This window comes from Pseudorasbora parva, chromosome 7 (assembly GCF_024679245.1).
Source record: "Pseudorasbora parva isolate DD20220531a chromosome 7, ASM2467924v1, whole genome shotgun sequence".
In the NCBI taxonomy this organism is placed as follows: domain Eukaryota; kingdom Metazoa; phylum Chordata; class Actinopteri; order Cypriniformes; family Gobionidae; genus Pseudorasbora; species Pseudorasbora parva.
In genome coordinates this window covers 3,550,702-3,566,850 of record NC_090178.1, presented here as the reverse complement: position 1 = coordinate 3,566,850, position 16,149 = coordinate 3,550,702, and the positions used below count along the sequence as shown (strand labels likewise).

At 37.5% G+C, this 16,149-nt stretch overlaps 1 protein-coding gene across 6 annotated transcripts in view; it reads left to right on the top strand.

The window, feature by feature from the left end:
• satb1b (SATB homeobox 1b) overlaps positions 1–16,149 on the top strand; it is an 82,102-nt gene that overhangs the window by 45,110 nt on the left and 20,843 nt on the right. For all 6 annotated transcript variants that reach the window (XM_067447792.1, XM_067447793.1, XM_067447790.1 and 3 more), the window contains 3 exons: positions 6,258–6,470; positions 13,433–13,504; positions 14,833–14,988. In XM_067447792.1, the coding sequence (XP_067303893.1) occupies positions 6,258–6,470; positions 13,433–13,504; positions 14,833–14,988 (441 nt within the window). The remainder of the gene's footprint in view (positions 1–6,257; positions 6,471–13,432; positions 13,505–14,832; positions 14,989–16,149) is intronic.

Below are 16,149 nucleotides of genomic sequence, written 5' to 3'. Positions count from 1 at the left end.
TGAGAAAAAAAATCTTGTTTCTTGTTTTCGTCCAAAACAGAAATACGATTATTTTTCTCACCCCATTGGCGGATCATTTTGCTTGTTTCAAGCAAAAACTTTTATATTTTCCCCAGAAAACAAGCTAAAATATCTTATGTCAGTTTACTTGTATAGCAAATGCATCTTGATTTAAGAATTTTTTAAACTGGAAACATGAAAAATATACTAAATAATAAGAGCATTTTTTGCAGTGTGGAACAAATCTCAAAGTGCTACAGTTAGTCATTTAAAAATGGAAAACACTAATAGATTTAATAGTTAAAAGTTCTCCTAAAAAGAAATGTTTTAGTCCTTTTTTTAAAGTCTCGAGATGTCGACGAGCAGGGGCAGAACGGTTTGAATTTGTTGAACGAAGTGATTGAGCTGTAATTGAAGGTGTGCGTTGTTCTTTCAGATGGGATGGGGCATTTCGATAGATGCACTGGTGGGTTATATTCAATCCTGGCGGAAACAGGAAGCCAGTGAAGTGAATGGAGAATGGGTGTGATCGTAGTTTCGAACACTTTTAACAGGATCCTTGCTGCACTATTCTGAACATACTGCAGTCTCTGCAAGCTTTTGTTAGGGATCCCGACTAGAACAGAGGCACAGAACTACATATGATATAAAAGACTTGCTGCATGGGTTGAAGAAGAGTACGGCATAATGTATAGTAGGTTGTCTTATCCTAGTTTGACAGATGCATCATCACACATGAGCTCCAAGAACTTGCTGCCTACATAGGAAGCATTTTAAGGCATCGGAAGGCCTTATTTTAATGATCTGAGGCGTAGCGCAGGTGCACTTAGGTCGTGTCCGAATCCACTTTTGCTAGTTTAACAATGTAAAAAAACGGTCAATGTGCCAGGCGCATGGTCTAAAAGGGTCGTCCCTCGTCTCTTAAAGATTCTTGGGTGTGTTTTGTGCAATAAACCAATCAGAGTCCCATCTCCCTTTCCCTTTAAAAGCCAGTTGCGCTCACACCATGGAGAATTCGCTATTTACATGCGAGCGAAAAGAATGAACGCTTCTCCAGAGAGGGATCCTTTTATTGTTAATATGTTAAAAATGCACCACCTATAGGCGCATGTAACTAAAGGCCTTTGCCGAAATTTACGCACGTCAAAATATAAATTCGACTTCACGTTGTCAATCACGCTTGCACACTGCCTCCGAAAGTTTCGTCCGTCAAAAAAAATCGGACAGGTTTGATTTTCTGCGTTTTCGCATCCGTAAAAACGCATCTTGAGAGACGTTTTGACAACTCAGAGCCACCATACATATTATTCTAGCAAAAATACTACAAATATTATTATATCACAGCTAAAATATGTGTATGTGTGATCGGATCCATAGACATGCTTCCAGTCTCTGTTCGGGATCAAATTAGTGGTCTTCTTTATAACATGTGGCTCCAGTATCTCTAGCTAAGCATCAAACTGAGCCACTGAGACTGAAACTTTGAATCGGTCGGTCTGGATAATCTCGATTGATAGGAGGGGAAACTCTTCTCTATGCGATCGCAGGAGTGGATGAACCCAATATCTCCTCAGGACAAACAAATCATCCTCACTAGACGTCACTTTGTCTTGTTTTGCTTTTTTCTTTTTCATAACACATTCATTAATACGCATCGTACTCAGTGTGCAAGGTCTCTGTGCGTGACGAATATTTTGGATCTTGAATACGAAAAAACGCATTCGAGAATATCGGACTCGGTGTGCAAAGACCTTAACACACCCTTTAAATAACACAGAAATCCTGCACTATTGACTTTAGAGCAGGTGTGTGTTGGTCAGTGGTTTTCAGTTCCTCACTTTAGCGACGCTCCAACAATGCTCCTGAACACACCTGGTGTTCAGACCAGACGACCATCAGTGAACAGATGCGCCAGTGCATTTGATATTTAAATAATGAGGAGCTGGACGTGAACATGAGAACTGCGTCTGGCTGAAACTAGCAAAAAACACTGCCGTCGCATTGCACCGCGTGTATGATGAGGCTCAGTGTGTTCGGTTCAAACATCTTTCCGAAAGGTTTGTGTCTTCATCCTGCCTTTTTAAGATGCTATATTGTGGACAATACCAGAATGCTTTGCATCAAGCACAGTTTAACAAAAAAAAGTACTGATATTTGGCGTTTCCTGTTTCTACGACAATGCAGTGGTTTTCATCAGATGATTTAAATATAGCTCAATTTGGAAACAATTGAGAATTGGAAAGTAATCTATCTAGAATGATTGAGGAGTTTTAGAGGAGTGCTTCTGTATAAAAATAAAAATTATGTTGAAAATATATGTTTTTAAATATTTAAATATTTGTATAAAATGATAAATACAAAAATTTTATTATACATACATATTACATATTATATAATATAATAATAAAAAAACATTAAGTCATCGGAGTAAAAAAAAACATTTTTTTTGTGAAATATTACTTTAAAAAATTGTGTGTAATTTAAAATTATTTTTTTTAAATCTACAACAAATATTTGTTTTCATTTTCAAACATTTGACCATTGAGCTTTTATTTTGAAAAACCGCAGGGAGGGCTTAAAGTTGCTGCTTTGTTTACAACAGGTTTATAAGCATTTAAATCTGGTGAAATTGTTTTTTAAGCAACCCGAGACGCTGAAAACACCCGATGATGAGCCGAATGTGTGTAAATGAACACAGCGCCGCGCTTCGCTCTGAAACACGCAGCGCATTTATTTACTTCATTGTGAAAGGCGTGTCAGATTTACTTTATTTTGATATTTCATACATCCTGAGCATGTACAGTAGTGGCCAAAAGTGATGCCCAGCCTCGGAAAATCTTCATCCTTTATTGCAATATTATTCATATTTTGTAAGCATATTGCATAATGTGCTTAGAGTCAGTTGCTTTATTTGTGATGATAATGCAACGAAACAACAAATATAAGAACCAACGAAATATTAATAGCCGATTATGTAGTCAGTGTATGCTTTTTCCTGTCAAACGTAGTATTTTGCCAAATAATTTTGTCTGCCAAATAACTTATCCAAGTTTAGTGTTTATTCTTCCCTCATATTTAACATTATATACATCATTATTATAAAATATCTCCCTCATATTTTGATGGTCGAACGGGTTCTTAAAAACAAATCTCCCCTCCTGACATGACTTTTGGTCACTATTGTACTGTAGTGTCACTTATGGCGTGTAATATCAGTTAGGATGCTGTCTGTGTAAGGCGGCTCAGGTTCTGGAGCGGAGCCATTAAATATGCTCTTCTTCAAGATGGCTGTCAAATTATTTAGCTGATGATTATAAATGCTGAATCATATCCCCAGCCCCATACATCAGCTGTGACATGTTGGTGTGATGCTTGCCACTACACGCTCCGTACATCATTACGGCTCACCATGCCTCGCTAACACAGCGATCGCTCGACGTTTCGGGATCAACACAAAGTGAACAGTCGTCCAGGAAATCAGGACACGATAGAGCACACTTTTCTCACCTCATCTTTCAATCAGACCATCAGCTTCCTGATCACTGACTCGTGTCTTTGGGTTTGCACGCCCTGTTTTTCATCACTGCGTGTAATGTGTTGACAGCGCTGAGCTGGGACAGGACGGTTATTAGCGGTGTTGGCATCACTATTATTAGTGTGCATTCAAATGATTACATTTTCCAGTCATAAACTCATTCCTCACTGCATGTGGGACATTATTGTGCACGAAGAATACCTCAAATGGCACCGTTTGAATCAACGCCTTTCACTCAGCAGGCAAAATTCGATGTTAGAATTCACCATAAAATATTTTGATTTTGTCATTTTTTTCACTTTTTATTTTCAGTTTATTTTTAGTAATGCTAGGCAAAATGACAGCAGATTTATGGCTGATCAGTATTTGAGGAGTGGACGTCATCAAGGATATTTTATTAATTCCTGAATTAATATAATGATTTGTTTCTTTTTGTTTAGTTAATTTGTCTTTTTGGCCATTTAAAATGCACTACTGTTTGTTAATGTTTTAAGTTGTAATTTTTTAAATCATGAATACAGTAAAAACAGTAATATTGTGAAATATTATTGTAATTTGAAATAGCTGTTTTCTATTGTATTATATTTTAAAACATAACATCATTATTGAGGTTCCACAATATTTTTGTGGAAACCGTGATACTTTAGTTTTTTTGGATTTTGATGAATATAAAGTTTAAAAGATGAATAGTTAAAAACAAATAAATATTATTGTTCTAATCTCTTCACTCTAGTCTTCACGGTCACTGTAATTTAATGCATCCATAGTAAATAAAAATATTAATTTATTATAAAATAAAACTAAATAATAATAAATTAAATTAGATAAAACTAAATAACAGTCAGAATAGTTCTAAATGAGTTTATTTTTTTTATCATTTGTGTAATTTTATTTCAAAATCCAGTCCGAATAGCTCAGAATGAGTTTCGATTTTAAAATAAATTTTAATAAAAAATGTAATAAAATTACATTATAAAAGATACATATGGAAAAAAACTCATTCTGAGCTATTCCGACTAATATTTTTATTTCAAAATCTATTCACGTTAGCACAGAACGAGTTTGAATTTTGAAATGAATAAGACATAAATTTTTTTATTAAAATATCTTGGTTGAAGAAACCAAGTGTCACGGTACTTTTTCACTTTTTTTTTTGTCCAAGCTAAGGCCGAAAACATTTTTGTGCAGTGTGAATATATGAATGAAATTGAGGTATTGATACTTGAAAGCCCCAAGAGCATCCTAGTAAATACTGTGAAAGTTGTCAGATGATCTGAGCGTTGTGTCAGTTTTGCACAGGTTGTTATATTAGTAAAATCCCAGCGCTCCTGGACAAGTGTCTGCCATCATCAGGTGAGACAAAGAGCTGTACCTGGACGTGTGCCAGCGTTTGGGGCGGGGGGGCGGGGGGGAATGTCTCGTGACGTTCTGCACGTTTCTGCTTTCGGCAGGACTGTGATGTTGTGTTGGAGTGATTGAGAATCGATAGGAATCATGACGTCACGACAGACCTGTTTCCACAAATCGCTGTTTAGTTGCGCTGTGAAGAATTTGCAACATGCATCTTCTTTTGTTTCCAAGGAGCTCTTAAATATTTATTTAACATTCTTCTCTGCACGTAAGTGACGGATGCTTGTGGTGGCATGTCGGGGCGGCGTCTCGGAGTCGGTGTTTATGCGGGTTTGATGGCCCTGCTCAGAGATTATGGGTTTTAATCACCGTTTGCAAAGTGTGTAAATCTTGATTGTGCTTGATGGATTAATTGTCCCTCCACTAAATGTTACTGACCCACCCATACTGTTCAAAAGTCTCTTCTGCTCACGGAGGCTGCATTTATCTGATCAAAAATTCAGAAATATTTTTATAATTTAAAATAACTGTTCTCTGTGTGTGTGTGTGTGTGTGTGTGTGTGTGTGTGTGTGTGTGTGTGTGTGTGTATATATATATGTGTATATATATATATATATGTGTATATATATATATATAGTAAAGTGTAATTTATTCCTGTGATCAAAGCTGAATTTATCATCATTACTCCAGTCTTCAGTGTCACATGATCCTTCAGAAATCACTCTAATATGAGGACTAAATGCTCAAGAAACATTTATGATTATGATCAGTGTTAAAAACAACTTTTGTGACATTATAAATGTCTTTCCTCTAATTTTTGATCAATTTAATGCATCCTTGCGGAATAAAAGTATTAATTGCATTCTCTTCTGTAAGTCGCTTTGGATGAATGTACGATTATCTATGATTATGAATGTTGTGTGTCTGTGTGTGTGTGTGTGTGTGTGTGTAGCATCAGTTCTGTCCACTTGTAGTTGCTTTTCTCTTTTCAGGGACTGTGAGAAGCGTTTGATTCAATTCTGATTTATAATCTATGTAAGTTTTAATCGCATTACTGTATAATTTGAACTTCTCTCTAAAGAAAGGCTTTGTAATGTCACATTTAAGTCATAAACTTCATTAAATTATTAGCACTGCATGAGCATATTTTACTGCGAAACACTTTTAATGGAAGTCTCCAGTTCATTCCTGGGGGACGTTGGGCTGAGTGACGGAGGTGGGCGGAGCATAGCGAAGGGTCAATGGCTTTGTCACGCATGGAGTGGAGAGAATGTTTTAATTGTTGCTCTTGTACCGATTGCTCTTTCCTAAGTGGATGATGAATTTATTTCTGTATCTGTTTTTTTTGTTATTTTGGTCTGGTTCTTCCAGGGTCTTCTCTCAGAGATTCTCAGAAAAGAGGAAGACCCCAAGACGGCGTCTCAGTCGCTCCTGGTCAACCTGCGAGCGATGCAGAACTTCCTGCAGTTACCTGAAGCGGAGCGAGACCGAATCTACCAGGACGAGAGGGAGCGTAGCCTAACTGCGGCCTCTGCCATGGGCCCCGCGCCCCTCATCAGCACCCCTCCATCACGCCCCGTACAGGTAACACACTGACGGATGGAGCTGCACTGCAAAAAATGCTTTTCTTACTTAGTATTTTTGTCTTGTTTCTAGCCCAAATATCTAAACATTCTTAAAACAAGAAGCATTTAATAGACAAGCAAACGTTATTGTCTTGTTTTGGGGAAAAATAACTCAAATTTAAGAGAGTTTTTGCTTAAAATAAGGAAATAATCTGCCAGTGGGGTATTCTTAATTCAAACAGAAAACAAGATTACTTTTCTTACCCCATTGGCTGATTATTTATATTATTTTAAGCAAAAACTCTCTTAATTTTAAGTAATTTTTTCCCAAGACAAGACACAATAACTTGTCTAGTAAAGTTTCTTAATGTAAGAAGCATGTATGTTTAGATATTTAGACTAGAAACAAGACAAAAATACTAAGTAAGAGGCATTTTTTTGCATTGTGAGCTTTCTTACATCACTCAAGATTCATGATTCAAATAGCCTTACTGGCATGGTGAAGGAAATCTTTACATTGCCAAAGCATTCATAACACTATGATAAAAATATATAAATACATAATAATAAAAATGACATGAAAATAAACATAGGAATAAACATGTCCAATCTTCTAATATTTACACAGTTGGTAGCTCTGTCCTGCTGGAGGCTCTTTTGTCATGACAGGACCTCATGTCAGAGTCTGCAAAAGGTCATCACCAGATCTGACCCGTGATAATATCAAAATTAAATCCTCACCCGCCCAGACCTGTTAATATTTGACCCGTTACCGGAGCCGTGCCCGCGATAAATCTCACGCTAAAATCATTCCAATTAAAATGCTTTATTGTTTTATTCTTGCACCTCTCTCACCATCACAACAGCATCATGAATGGGCTAATGAAACAGTTGACAACGAGTCTTTAAAGGCGCTTTAGCCTATTTTATATACTCCACTCGCCAACTTAACTTTTACTTCATCCATTGACTCTTGCAACGTTTGCTCCATCTGGGCTATGAGAAGCTCAACTAAAGTCACAGTGGTGATGACGTGATGGATCAAATGGCATATCGTTATTGTGTATGTATAATGGTAATTAAGACAGAAATATTGCACATATTTTTCATCCGCGCTACTACCCGCCCGTAAGGAGTTAATTATCTGCCTGCATCCCTGCCCGTGAATTTTAGGAATGTCACCATCCACCCGTTTTAGCCACTTTTATGCGGGTATGCGACCCGTTGCAGGACTCTACCTCACGCACCAGGTTTGCGTTCGCTGGGCTTTCTCCTAGCAGGAGTGGGAGTTTGTTCATATTTGATTTTTGAAGAAAGTCTTTCTGGTGGGTTGTGAAAAGGGGATAGAACAGACACAGTTTTTCGAACTGATACAAGAGAATTTTTCTTTCCCCATTGGCAGATCATTTAGCTTGTTTTAAACTAAAACTCGCTTCACTTTTATTTTATTTTCCAGAAAACAAGAAGGAATATATTGTAATTTGACTTATCTAGTAAATGCATCTTGATTTAAGAATTTTTTGATATTTAGACTGTAAGCAAGACCAAACTACTAAATAAGAGAGAACATTTTTTGCAGTGTTTTCCAGTAAAAATAAAAAAAAATACACATACTTAAAACCAGATACATTTTACTGTAATGTAATATCTTGAATAAATAGATTTTTCTTACTCTGTTTTCAATTTTTTGTTTGTTATGCTTAAATCCATCAGATTTAGTAAAAAAAAGTAAATGTTGTTTTAAGATGGTTATTGTTACTGGAAGACAAAGCAAAAAGACTGGTTATTTTTTATTTATTTGTTCACTCTTATTTTTGTGTTGTTTTCCTGTTAAAATCTCTTATCTTAAAACAAGACACATTTGGAGATATTTACTGTCATGTAAAAGCAAAAATCCTTTTTTTTTTTTTCTTTACAGTAAAAATATATATTTGCAGTCTTAAAACAAAGATGCATTTATTTGGAAGCATTTTACGCCACAAATTCTGTAAGATAAGACGACAGAAAATATATCCTGAATTGGATTGGCAAATGTTTTATGCATGAAAACTTTTTTTTTTTTTTGTGACTAAATTTGCAAACAAGAGAAACTTTACACATTTTCTTAAATAAAAATAAAATAGCCTACATTTTATAAGATGGTTATTTTTACTGGAAGACAGAAATCTATACTGATTTATATTGTATCATTTTTTGTCTTGTTTTATAGTTAACATATCTGTACATTCTTAAAACAAGATGAATTTTGAGACATTTTACTGTAAGATAAGATGGAGAGAATATATCTTGAATAAGGTTTATTTTCTTACTTTATAGTTAAGTTTTTCTTGTTTTATGCATAAATCAAACCGATTTGCTGTAAATGGACTGCATTTACTGGACTGAATCTATAAATAGATTCTCTTTCTCTAAAAATATTTTCTTTTTGTGCAATTGTTTCTTCTAAAGTAAATGTTGTTTCAAGGTGATTATTTTTCCTGGAAGACAAAGCTAAATGACGGATTCATTAACGTGCACTGCTAAATCAGTCACAGTAAGACCATAAACATGAATTAATAAAGTAAATGGGGTCATGTTGGTGGAACTGAACACCCAGACTCGGCTTCAGCACAAATATTCAGCGTGTGCTCACTGACTAACATAATGAATGATTAGCTCAGGTATGCTTTCCATCAGTCATCTTCAGAGTATTTACTTTCCATCAGTCCTAAGGACCCCCAACAACTGCTGAAATATTATTTTATAGCTGCTGTGTGTGATTTTTGACGTTGAGTTTGAGAGTGTGCTTCCAATGGGAAACCTGTTTGGAAACGGTCATTATTTGTACCGTTCTGTTTGGTGTGGAAATTATGCACTGCAGCTTTAAATCACAGTGTATTGCTGTGATCTGTTGGTCAGGAGCTCACACATGACGCTAACCATAAGGACACCATTATGACACCTCATACTGAACTCTGTGTTTATTAAAAGTTATGACTGAAATGCAGTTAAGTGCAAATGCATTGATAAAGAGACCGAGTAAACACTGTGATTGCAGATGCTTTAGTGGTCAGCTATACTGACCTGGATTTGATTTGTTAATAGTGGAGTTAACAGCTGAAAATATGCATTTTATATTTTATGCATTTAGCAGACGCTTTTCTCCAAATAATAAATAGCTACACTTAAATTATGAGTGTGGACTTGAACTTGAATTATTTGTACAGTTATTGGTGAGTACTAAAACTAAAGTGGAGATCTGTTGAACTATTGAACTATCTAAAAACTATTTTAGATTTTATGCTTTTAATAGATGCTTTTATCCGGCTATTAAATATCGGCACTGTTGGGTGGAAACCTTGCATCTCCAAAACTGCTACTTTCCACAAAATTGTGTTTTATACATAAAACGCGCGTTTGTGTGTGTGTGTGTGTGTGTGTGTGTGTGTGTGTGTGTGTGTGTGTGTTTCTTGAGAAACTACTGCACTTAAACAATCAGTTCTTTATTTCCATTGCATTGCAAACAAGAAGAAACGTGTGCAGTTTTTCATTACTAGAGGTGGGTGGAGTTATGTGGTTTGACTGACAGTTTGAGGAGCCAATGGAATTACAAGGTTTAGTCACAAGCTCTTTTAAATGCTTTTCATTGGTTAAATATTTGCAAAACCCACAGACAGGTATAAAGGGTGACCGATAATGATTTCAAAAAAAAAAAAAGAAACAAGGTTTCCATCTGACAGCGACGATATGCTTCGCTTAAGTTATGAGTGCACTCATATTTGTATAGTTATTGCTGTTACCAAAACAAAAGCATTGGTACATAAATGCATCTGTACTTTGGAGGAAACATTTTACATGCTATGCACTTACCAGATGCTTTTATCCAAATATTAAATAGCTTCCCTTAAATTATGAGTATATGCATTTGAAGTATCTTTACAGTTATTGGCGAGTACTCAAACACAAGCCTCAGTACATCAATGCATCTCTTCTTTGGAGGAAACGTTTAGTGCAGGAAAGCGTTTCAGGCGAGAAAGGTATGCAGAACGCTCTCCACTGCGGCCCGGCCTCCTTCAAACGCAGTTGAGTGTGTCTTAGTGGATCGGACACAAAGCCTTCCTGTGTGTGATGGACTGAGGAGGGTCTTTTATACAGGATAAGAACTCCCCGCACACACACAGAATGTGTAAAGACCGAAATGTCATCAGTGCTCACTCAAGTGTGCATGCATTTGTGTGTGCGCTTGTGTGCATCATGTCCCTGTGTGTGTGTGTGTGTGTGCGTGCGTGCGTGTGTGTGTGCAAACCAGATGCTGCTTTCCTGTTCAGATCCCATTATCAGATGGTTCTGTAACCTGATTATTCAGCAACTGCGCCTAATTCGTCAGCCTTGTACAGCGCTCTGCAAAAGTCTCCATTATCTGATGATATTTGGACAAATTGGTAAAATTTTAAATCAAAGGGCATGTCGATGCGCTGGTTGACACGCATATAATGGCTGTGTTCCAAAACGGCATCCTAACTGAGACGGAACCTCATTAGTAACTGATTTGGAACGCTCTACATAGGCAGCAGAGAAGCAGGCGGGAAACTCGACTCTTCTGATTCCTGTAGAGTTCGCTGGTGCAAACACCCCACTACTGTAAGAAGAATAAAGCACATTCATTTTAAAGGGTCATAACCAGGCCCACACGGAATCTGCAGAATTCCGTGAAGGGTCTGACTGCAGACCCGCAGAGCCACAGTTTTACCCCAACCACAGTGTAAGGCCGCCCAAATCGTCCCAATGGAGGCTAACGAACGGCGGGTGAAGGTCGATGCGTGTGCGGTCTTTTCAGCGGGGCAAAGGGATTTTATTCCAATACCTCGTCATCTGACTCCATTTAATCATAATTTAGAATTTAGGTTAGAATGCCATTTGGTTATTTGGTCATTATTCCGTTTAACCCTTTGTTGAAATTATACCCAACCTGAATAATTCCAGAGCAAGTCAGAATCAATCAAAGTGTACCAATTTATTAACAGTCAGGTAAATGTATAAAGCCAATTACAGAGTCAATTCAAAGGTAATCCATATATAACACCAAATACTCTGAAGTAAAGAATGAAATATATACCTGACTTCTGAAAATTAAATAATGCTGGCTATCTTTAAGACGTCCAGCATTACGGGCTGACCGGTTTAAAGTGTCAAGCCCTGAGCTCTTTGCAACATTCCCTTAAATACCCAGAAATAAATGCACAAACTCTTTGAAGTGTAAACACGAGTTCACAATGGGAATTTGCATTAATCAAGACTTGTATTGATGTAAAGGCCAAATGGCTGAAAGCCACACCCACCATACGAAGACAATGTATCTCTAAACTCTTAAAACATTGATTATCTTTTGGTTAACTTCCCCAACCACAGATACACTGGACCGATTCTTTCTGAAAAACAGCCGAGTTTGTGGAGGCGTGCAGTGGGCGGAGCTAAGACGCGCGCACACACACTATACGTTGGTGTTGTTCACATTATATGCACTTACACACCGATTGCCAACAACACACACATTTGATGCAGTTTCACTCTCCGCCTGCGGTTTACACATGACCGGAACAAACACACACACTTGCAGAACTCCAGAAACATAAACTGCATCCCCTGTTCCCTTAACGCTGGGTTATTTGGGAAGCTGAACAAGGTGATCTTACACACACACACACACACACACACACACACACACACACACACTTCTTTAGTGAGATTGTTGATCTCGTGTCTAAAAACACAACGCCAGAGCCACCGACGGCTCCTGTAACCCGAACTAAGCGTGTGTGTGCGTGCGCGCACTTATCCGGGAGAAGTGCCCATACAAGGAACTCTTCCCTTTATGATGTCATGCAGGGTCATACTTGGGGGGGAAAAAACTTTCTGAAACTTGAAACTGACGGAGTGTATCTGGCTCAGAAATGCTTTCTATTTTTAAATTTCGTCTGGGCTTATCATGAGAATCAACTCTTTAACAGTGTAAATAAGTCAGAATGCTTGAAATGGCTTTAGACCCCCCCATTAATTTAATATATTTAATTAAATGATTAGACTATTGTATTTAATATTATAATCAATTCTGCCTACCTGTTTAAACCGCCTTGAACGCGCTGCCTTTATATGCAGGTTTAGATGGTCAGATAAGGTTTGTCCATCACTGGCTCTTTTGCATGAGGAATGAAGGATAAAGCGGATCCTCGTAGAGGGAAGTGTTGTGATGCAGGGCAGCTTGATGCTGACAGATATGAGTGAGACGTTCGCAGGGTTTTCTGCTGTAAATCAGCAGGGTGGCTCGTCTTGCAGCGCTGCAAGGCTTTTATGACGCCCATAAAAACAGATGTGAAGGTATGTTTCCCACATACGTTAATGGATCGTCAGACAGTGTGTGTGCAAGTTTGCGCACGCTCATCCCTTTATAATTAGATATGGTCACAAAATAACTCAAACCTAGACACTGATGCTTCACATGTAAATGACAGCCGTTGACAGACTCTTTTCTCTGCCGTGTGTGTGTGTGTGTGTGTGTGTGTGTGTGTGTGTGTGTGTGTGTGTGTGTGTGTGTGTGTGTGTGTGTGTGTGTGTGTGTGTGTGTGTGTGTGTGTGTGTGTGTGTGTGTGTGTGTGTGTGTGTGTGTGTGTGTGTGTGTGTGTGTGTGTGTGTGTGTGTGTGTGTGTGTGTGTGTGTGTGTGTGTGTGTGTGTGTGTGTGTGTGTGGTTCAGGTCTTACTTGCATTATGAGGCAATATCCTTTTCCTTGTGGAGACATTTTTTGGTCCCCATGAGGAAAATGGCTTATAAATCAGTTGCATGTAAAACATGTTGTATGTTTTATGAAAATGTAAAAATGCTGAATGTTTTCTGTGATTGTTTGTTTTATGATTAGAGGAGATGGAATATACATTTTGTTTTTGTAAGTCCCCATTAAACATGGAAAAAACTCAACGTTTGTGTATGTTTGTGTGTGTCTTCACAGCCCAGAAGAGAGGAGTGTAACAATGTGAGACCAGAAGACTGGAATCCCAGAATTCCAGTGGGCATCTCTCCTGTGAGTGCACATATGGCACATTGTTTATGTAAAAGTGATGCATGATTTTGTCCTTGATTATAAACCTATGTTTATATGTAAGCCTGTATATCATTTATTAAAATATCAATTTAATGTATCTTTTCTGAAAAAAGTATCCATTATGTGCGTGTGTATGCATACATATACAGTGACGTGTGTGTTGTATTGTATATGTATGCATGCATGCATATACATACGCACATACACTAGTATATTTATTAATATATATATTTATATATATTAATAAATATATAAAATGTATACTTTTTGTCAGCAAAGATTCATTCAGTTGATTAAAAGTATAATTTATAATTTTACAAAAGATTCTATTTCAAATAAATGATGTTCTTTTGAACTTTGTTAATCAACAAATCCTGAAAATGTCACAAAAATATTCATTGTTTTCAATATCGGTCATTCTAGGAGCTGAAAATTCAGCTTTGCATCACAAGAATAAATTACATTTTAAGATATATTACAAAACCAGTTATTTTTAACTGTAATATTTAGCTGGTTTTACTGTATTTTTTATCAAATAAATGCAGCCTTAGTGGGCAGGAGAGACAATTCTGTGTGTGTTTGTGTGTGTATATTTATATAGAATTTTATTTATATATATATATATATATATATATATATATATATATATATATATATATATATATATATATATATATATATATATATATATATATATATATATATATATATATATATATATATATATATATATATATATATATATATAATTTTTTTTTTTTTTTTTTTTTTGCGTAATTGTTATATGTATGTGTGTGAGTGTATATGTATGTAACAGGGTTTAAATAATGTTAGTTAAATTCATGCAAAAACTGGGAAAACTCGCCATTGGCTGTTGCATCACTTGTATGTTGTGTTGAGAGGTGGAGCTGCGTATTCTCCAGCAGTTTTGCGATGGTTTGCTGCTGGTATGTGTGTGTCATGTTTTGTGTATGAGTTGTTATCTGAATTGTGTGTTAGCGATCACCACACGTGCTTTAGGCCCTCACACGTGCTGAGTGTGTATCTGCACCATTTTAGATAGACCAAATAATAGACGCTTTGAGTGACCATCCACCTGATTCCATGCTGAATTACATCAAGATAGTCTCTCACACACACACACACACACACACATATATATACACACACAAATATATTTATTATGTAATTATTTATTAACATTTATTGAGGTCATATATTTATAAAATTTACTAGTTTTTTTAAATGTTTTTTTTTACATCATTTAATAATTTCATATTTTGCTAATGAAGTCTCTTTCCCTTCAGGTCAAGCCCAACCCTCTGACCTCTGAGTGGAACGGGAAATCCGAGAGCTGCGTGTTGAACATTAACTCCTCCATCTACGACGAGATCCAGCAGGAGATGAAGAGGGCCAAAGTGTCCCAGGCCATGTTCGCCAAGGTCGCCGCCTCGAAGAGCCAGGTACTGCTCAAACCACACACACACACACACACTGACTTTCACTAGCTTGTCACGCTTCAATCGCTCGTCTGGTTGACAAAACATTGTCGGGCATTTTTGTGTACAGTCTAAAGAAGGCCCAGATAGTAAGATAAAAGTGTAAAAGGAGAGCTTTGTTAAGCGGCGGGCAGGTAGTGCAGCGCCGTAATGACTTTGCGCCGCTTTATTGTGGGTTTGTGAACAGCAGACAGTGTTGCAACATAAAACAAATGTGTTTATATAATTCAGCCGTGCAACGACCACACCGTTATCTCAGCCTTCTGCTGAATACAGGCCTCTGTGAGAGACATTACCGTCTGTTTTAGCCTATTAAAACTAATTAAAGAAACGCAAGGCGAGCCCCATTATTAAAGGTTTCACATATCTATGTGCACACTTAAAGATTTTCACAATTACATCTGATGGGGGGGAGAATGCGAATAAAAGCCCTAGATTATCTGGAAATATCAGCAGGTTTTTGCTGATTGCACTGATTATGGTGCCAGATACTTTTGTTTCACCAAATTACAGTTTGATGCACAAACCACTGTTTTTGTCGGAGGGAGTTCAAAGCCGAGAAGGGTGGAGGAGAGAAAAGACAAACCGGAGCATTTATTCCAGTAAGATTCTAGTGTAAAATGATGGTTTGAGAGAAAAGAGCCCCCTCTCTGTCTCTCCGCAGCCCTGCCTGAGCCTGTGTGCTCCATTCATGGCTGGTGTGAATGTGAATTGAGCAGCAGATAAGAACTGTGCTAATTACGCAGCTGAAAAAGGGGCCTGGGAGAGCACTTATCTCCGGCTCCATCTCGTAATGTGCGCTCCCCGGGCAGCTGGTACCCCTCCTTCCTTTTCCCAGCCCCCTCTGCGGGGCCCACGGGGGCCGCCGGCTGAATGTCCGGCCGTGCCGAAACGCGTCGGAATGATGCCGTTTACGAGACGCAAGCCCGTCCCGGTGTGGCAATTAACGCGGGGAAACTCTTTTGGAATCGGGGCGTGTTGTGTAAAGACTCGTGGATTGGCATTGGCCGTAATTAAGTTTTCATGCTGATTGGTGACTGTACGGTTTAGTTGTTCATGAAGATAAGAAAATACTCATTTTATGAGGCGACAGGTTGAAACAACTACATTTCCCATCGTTCTCTT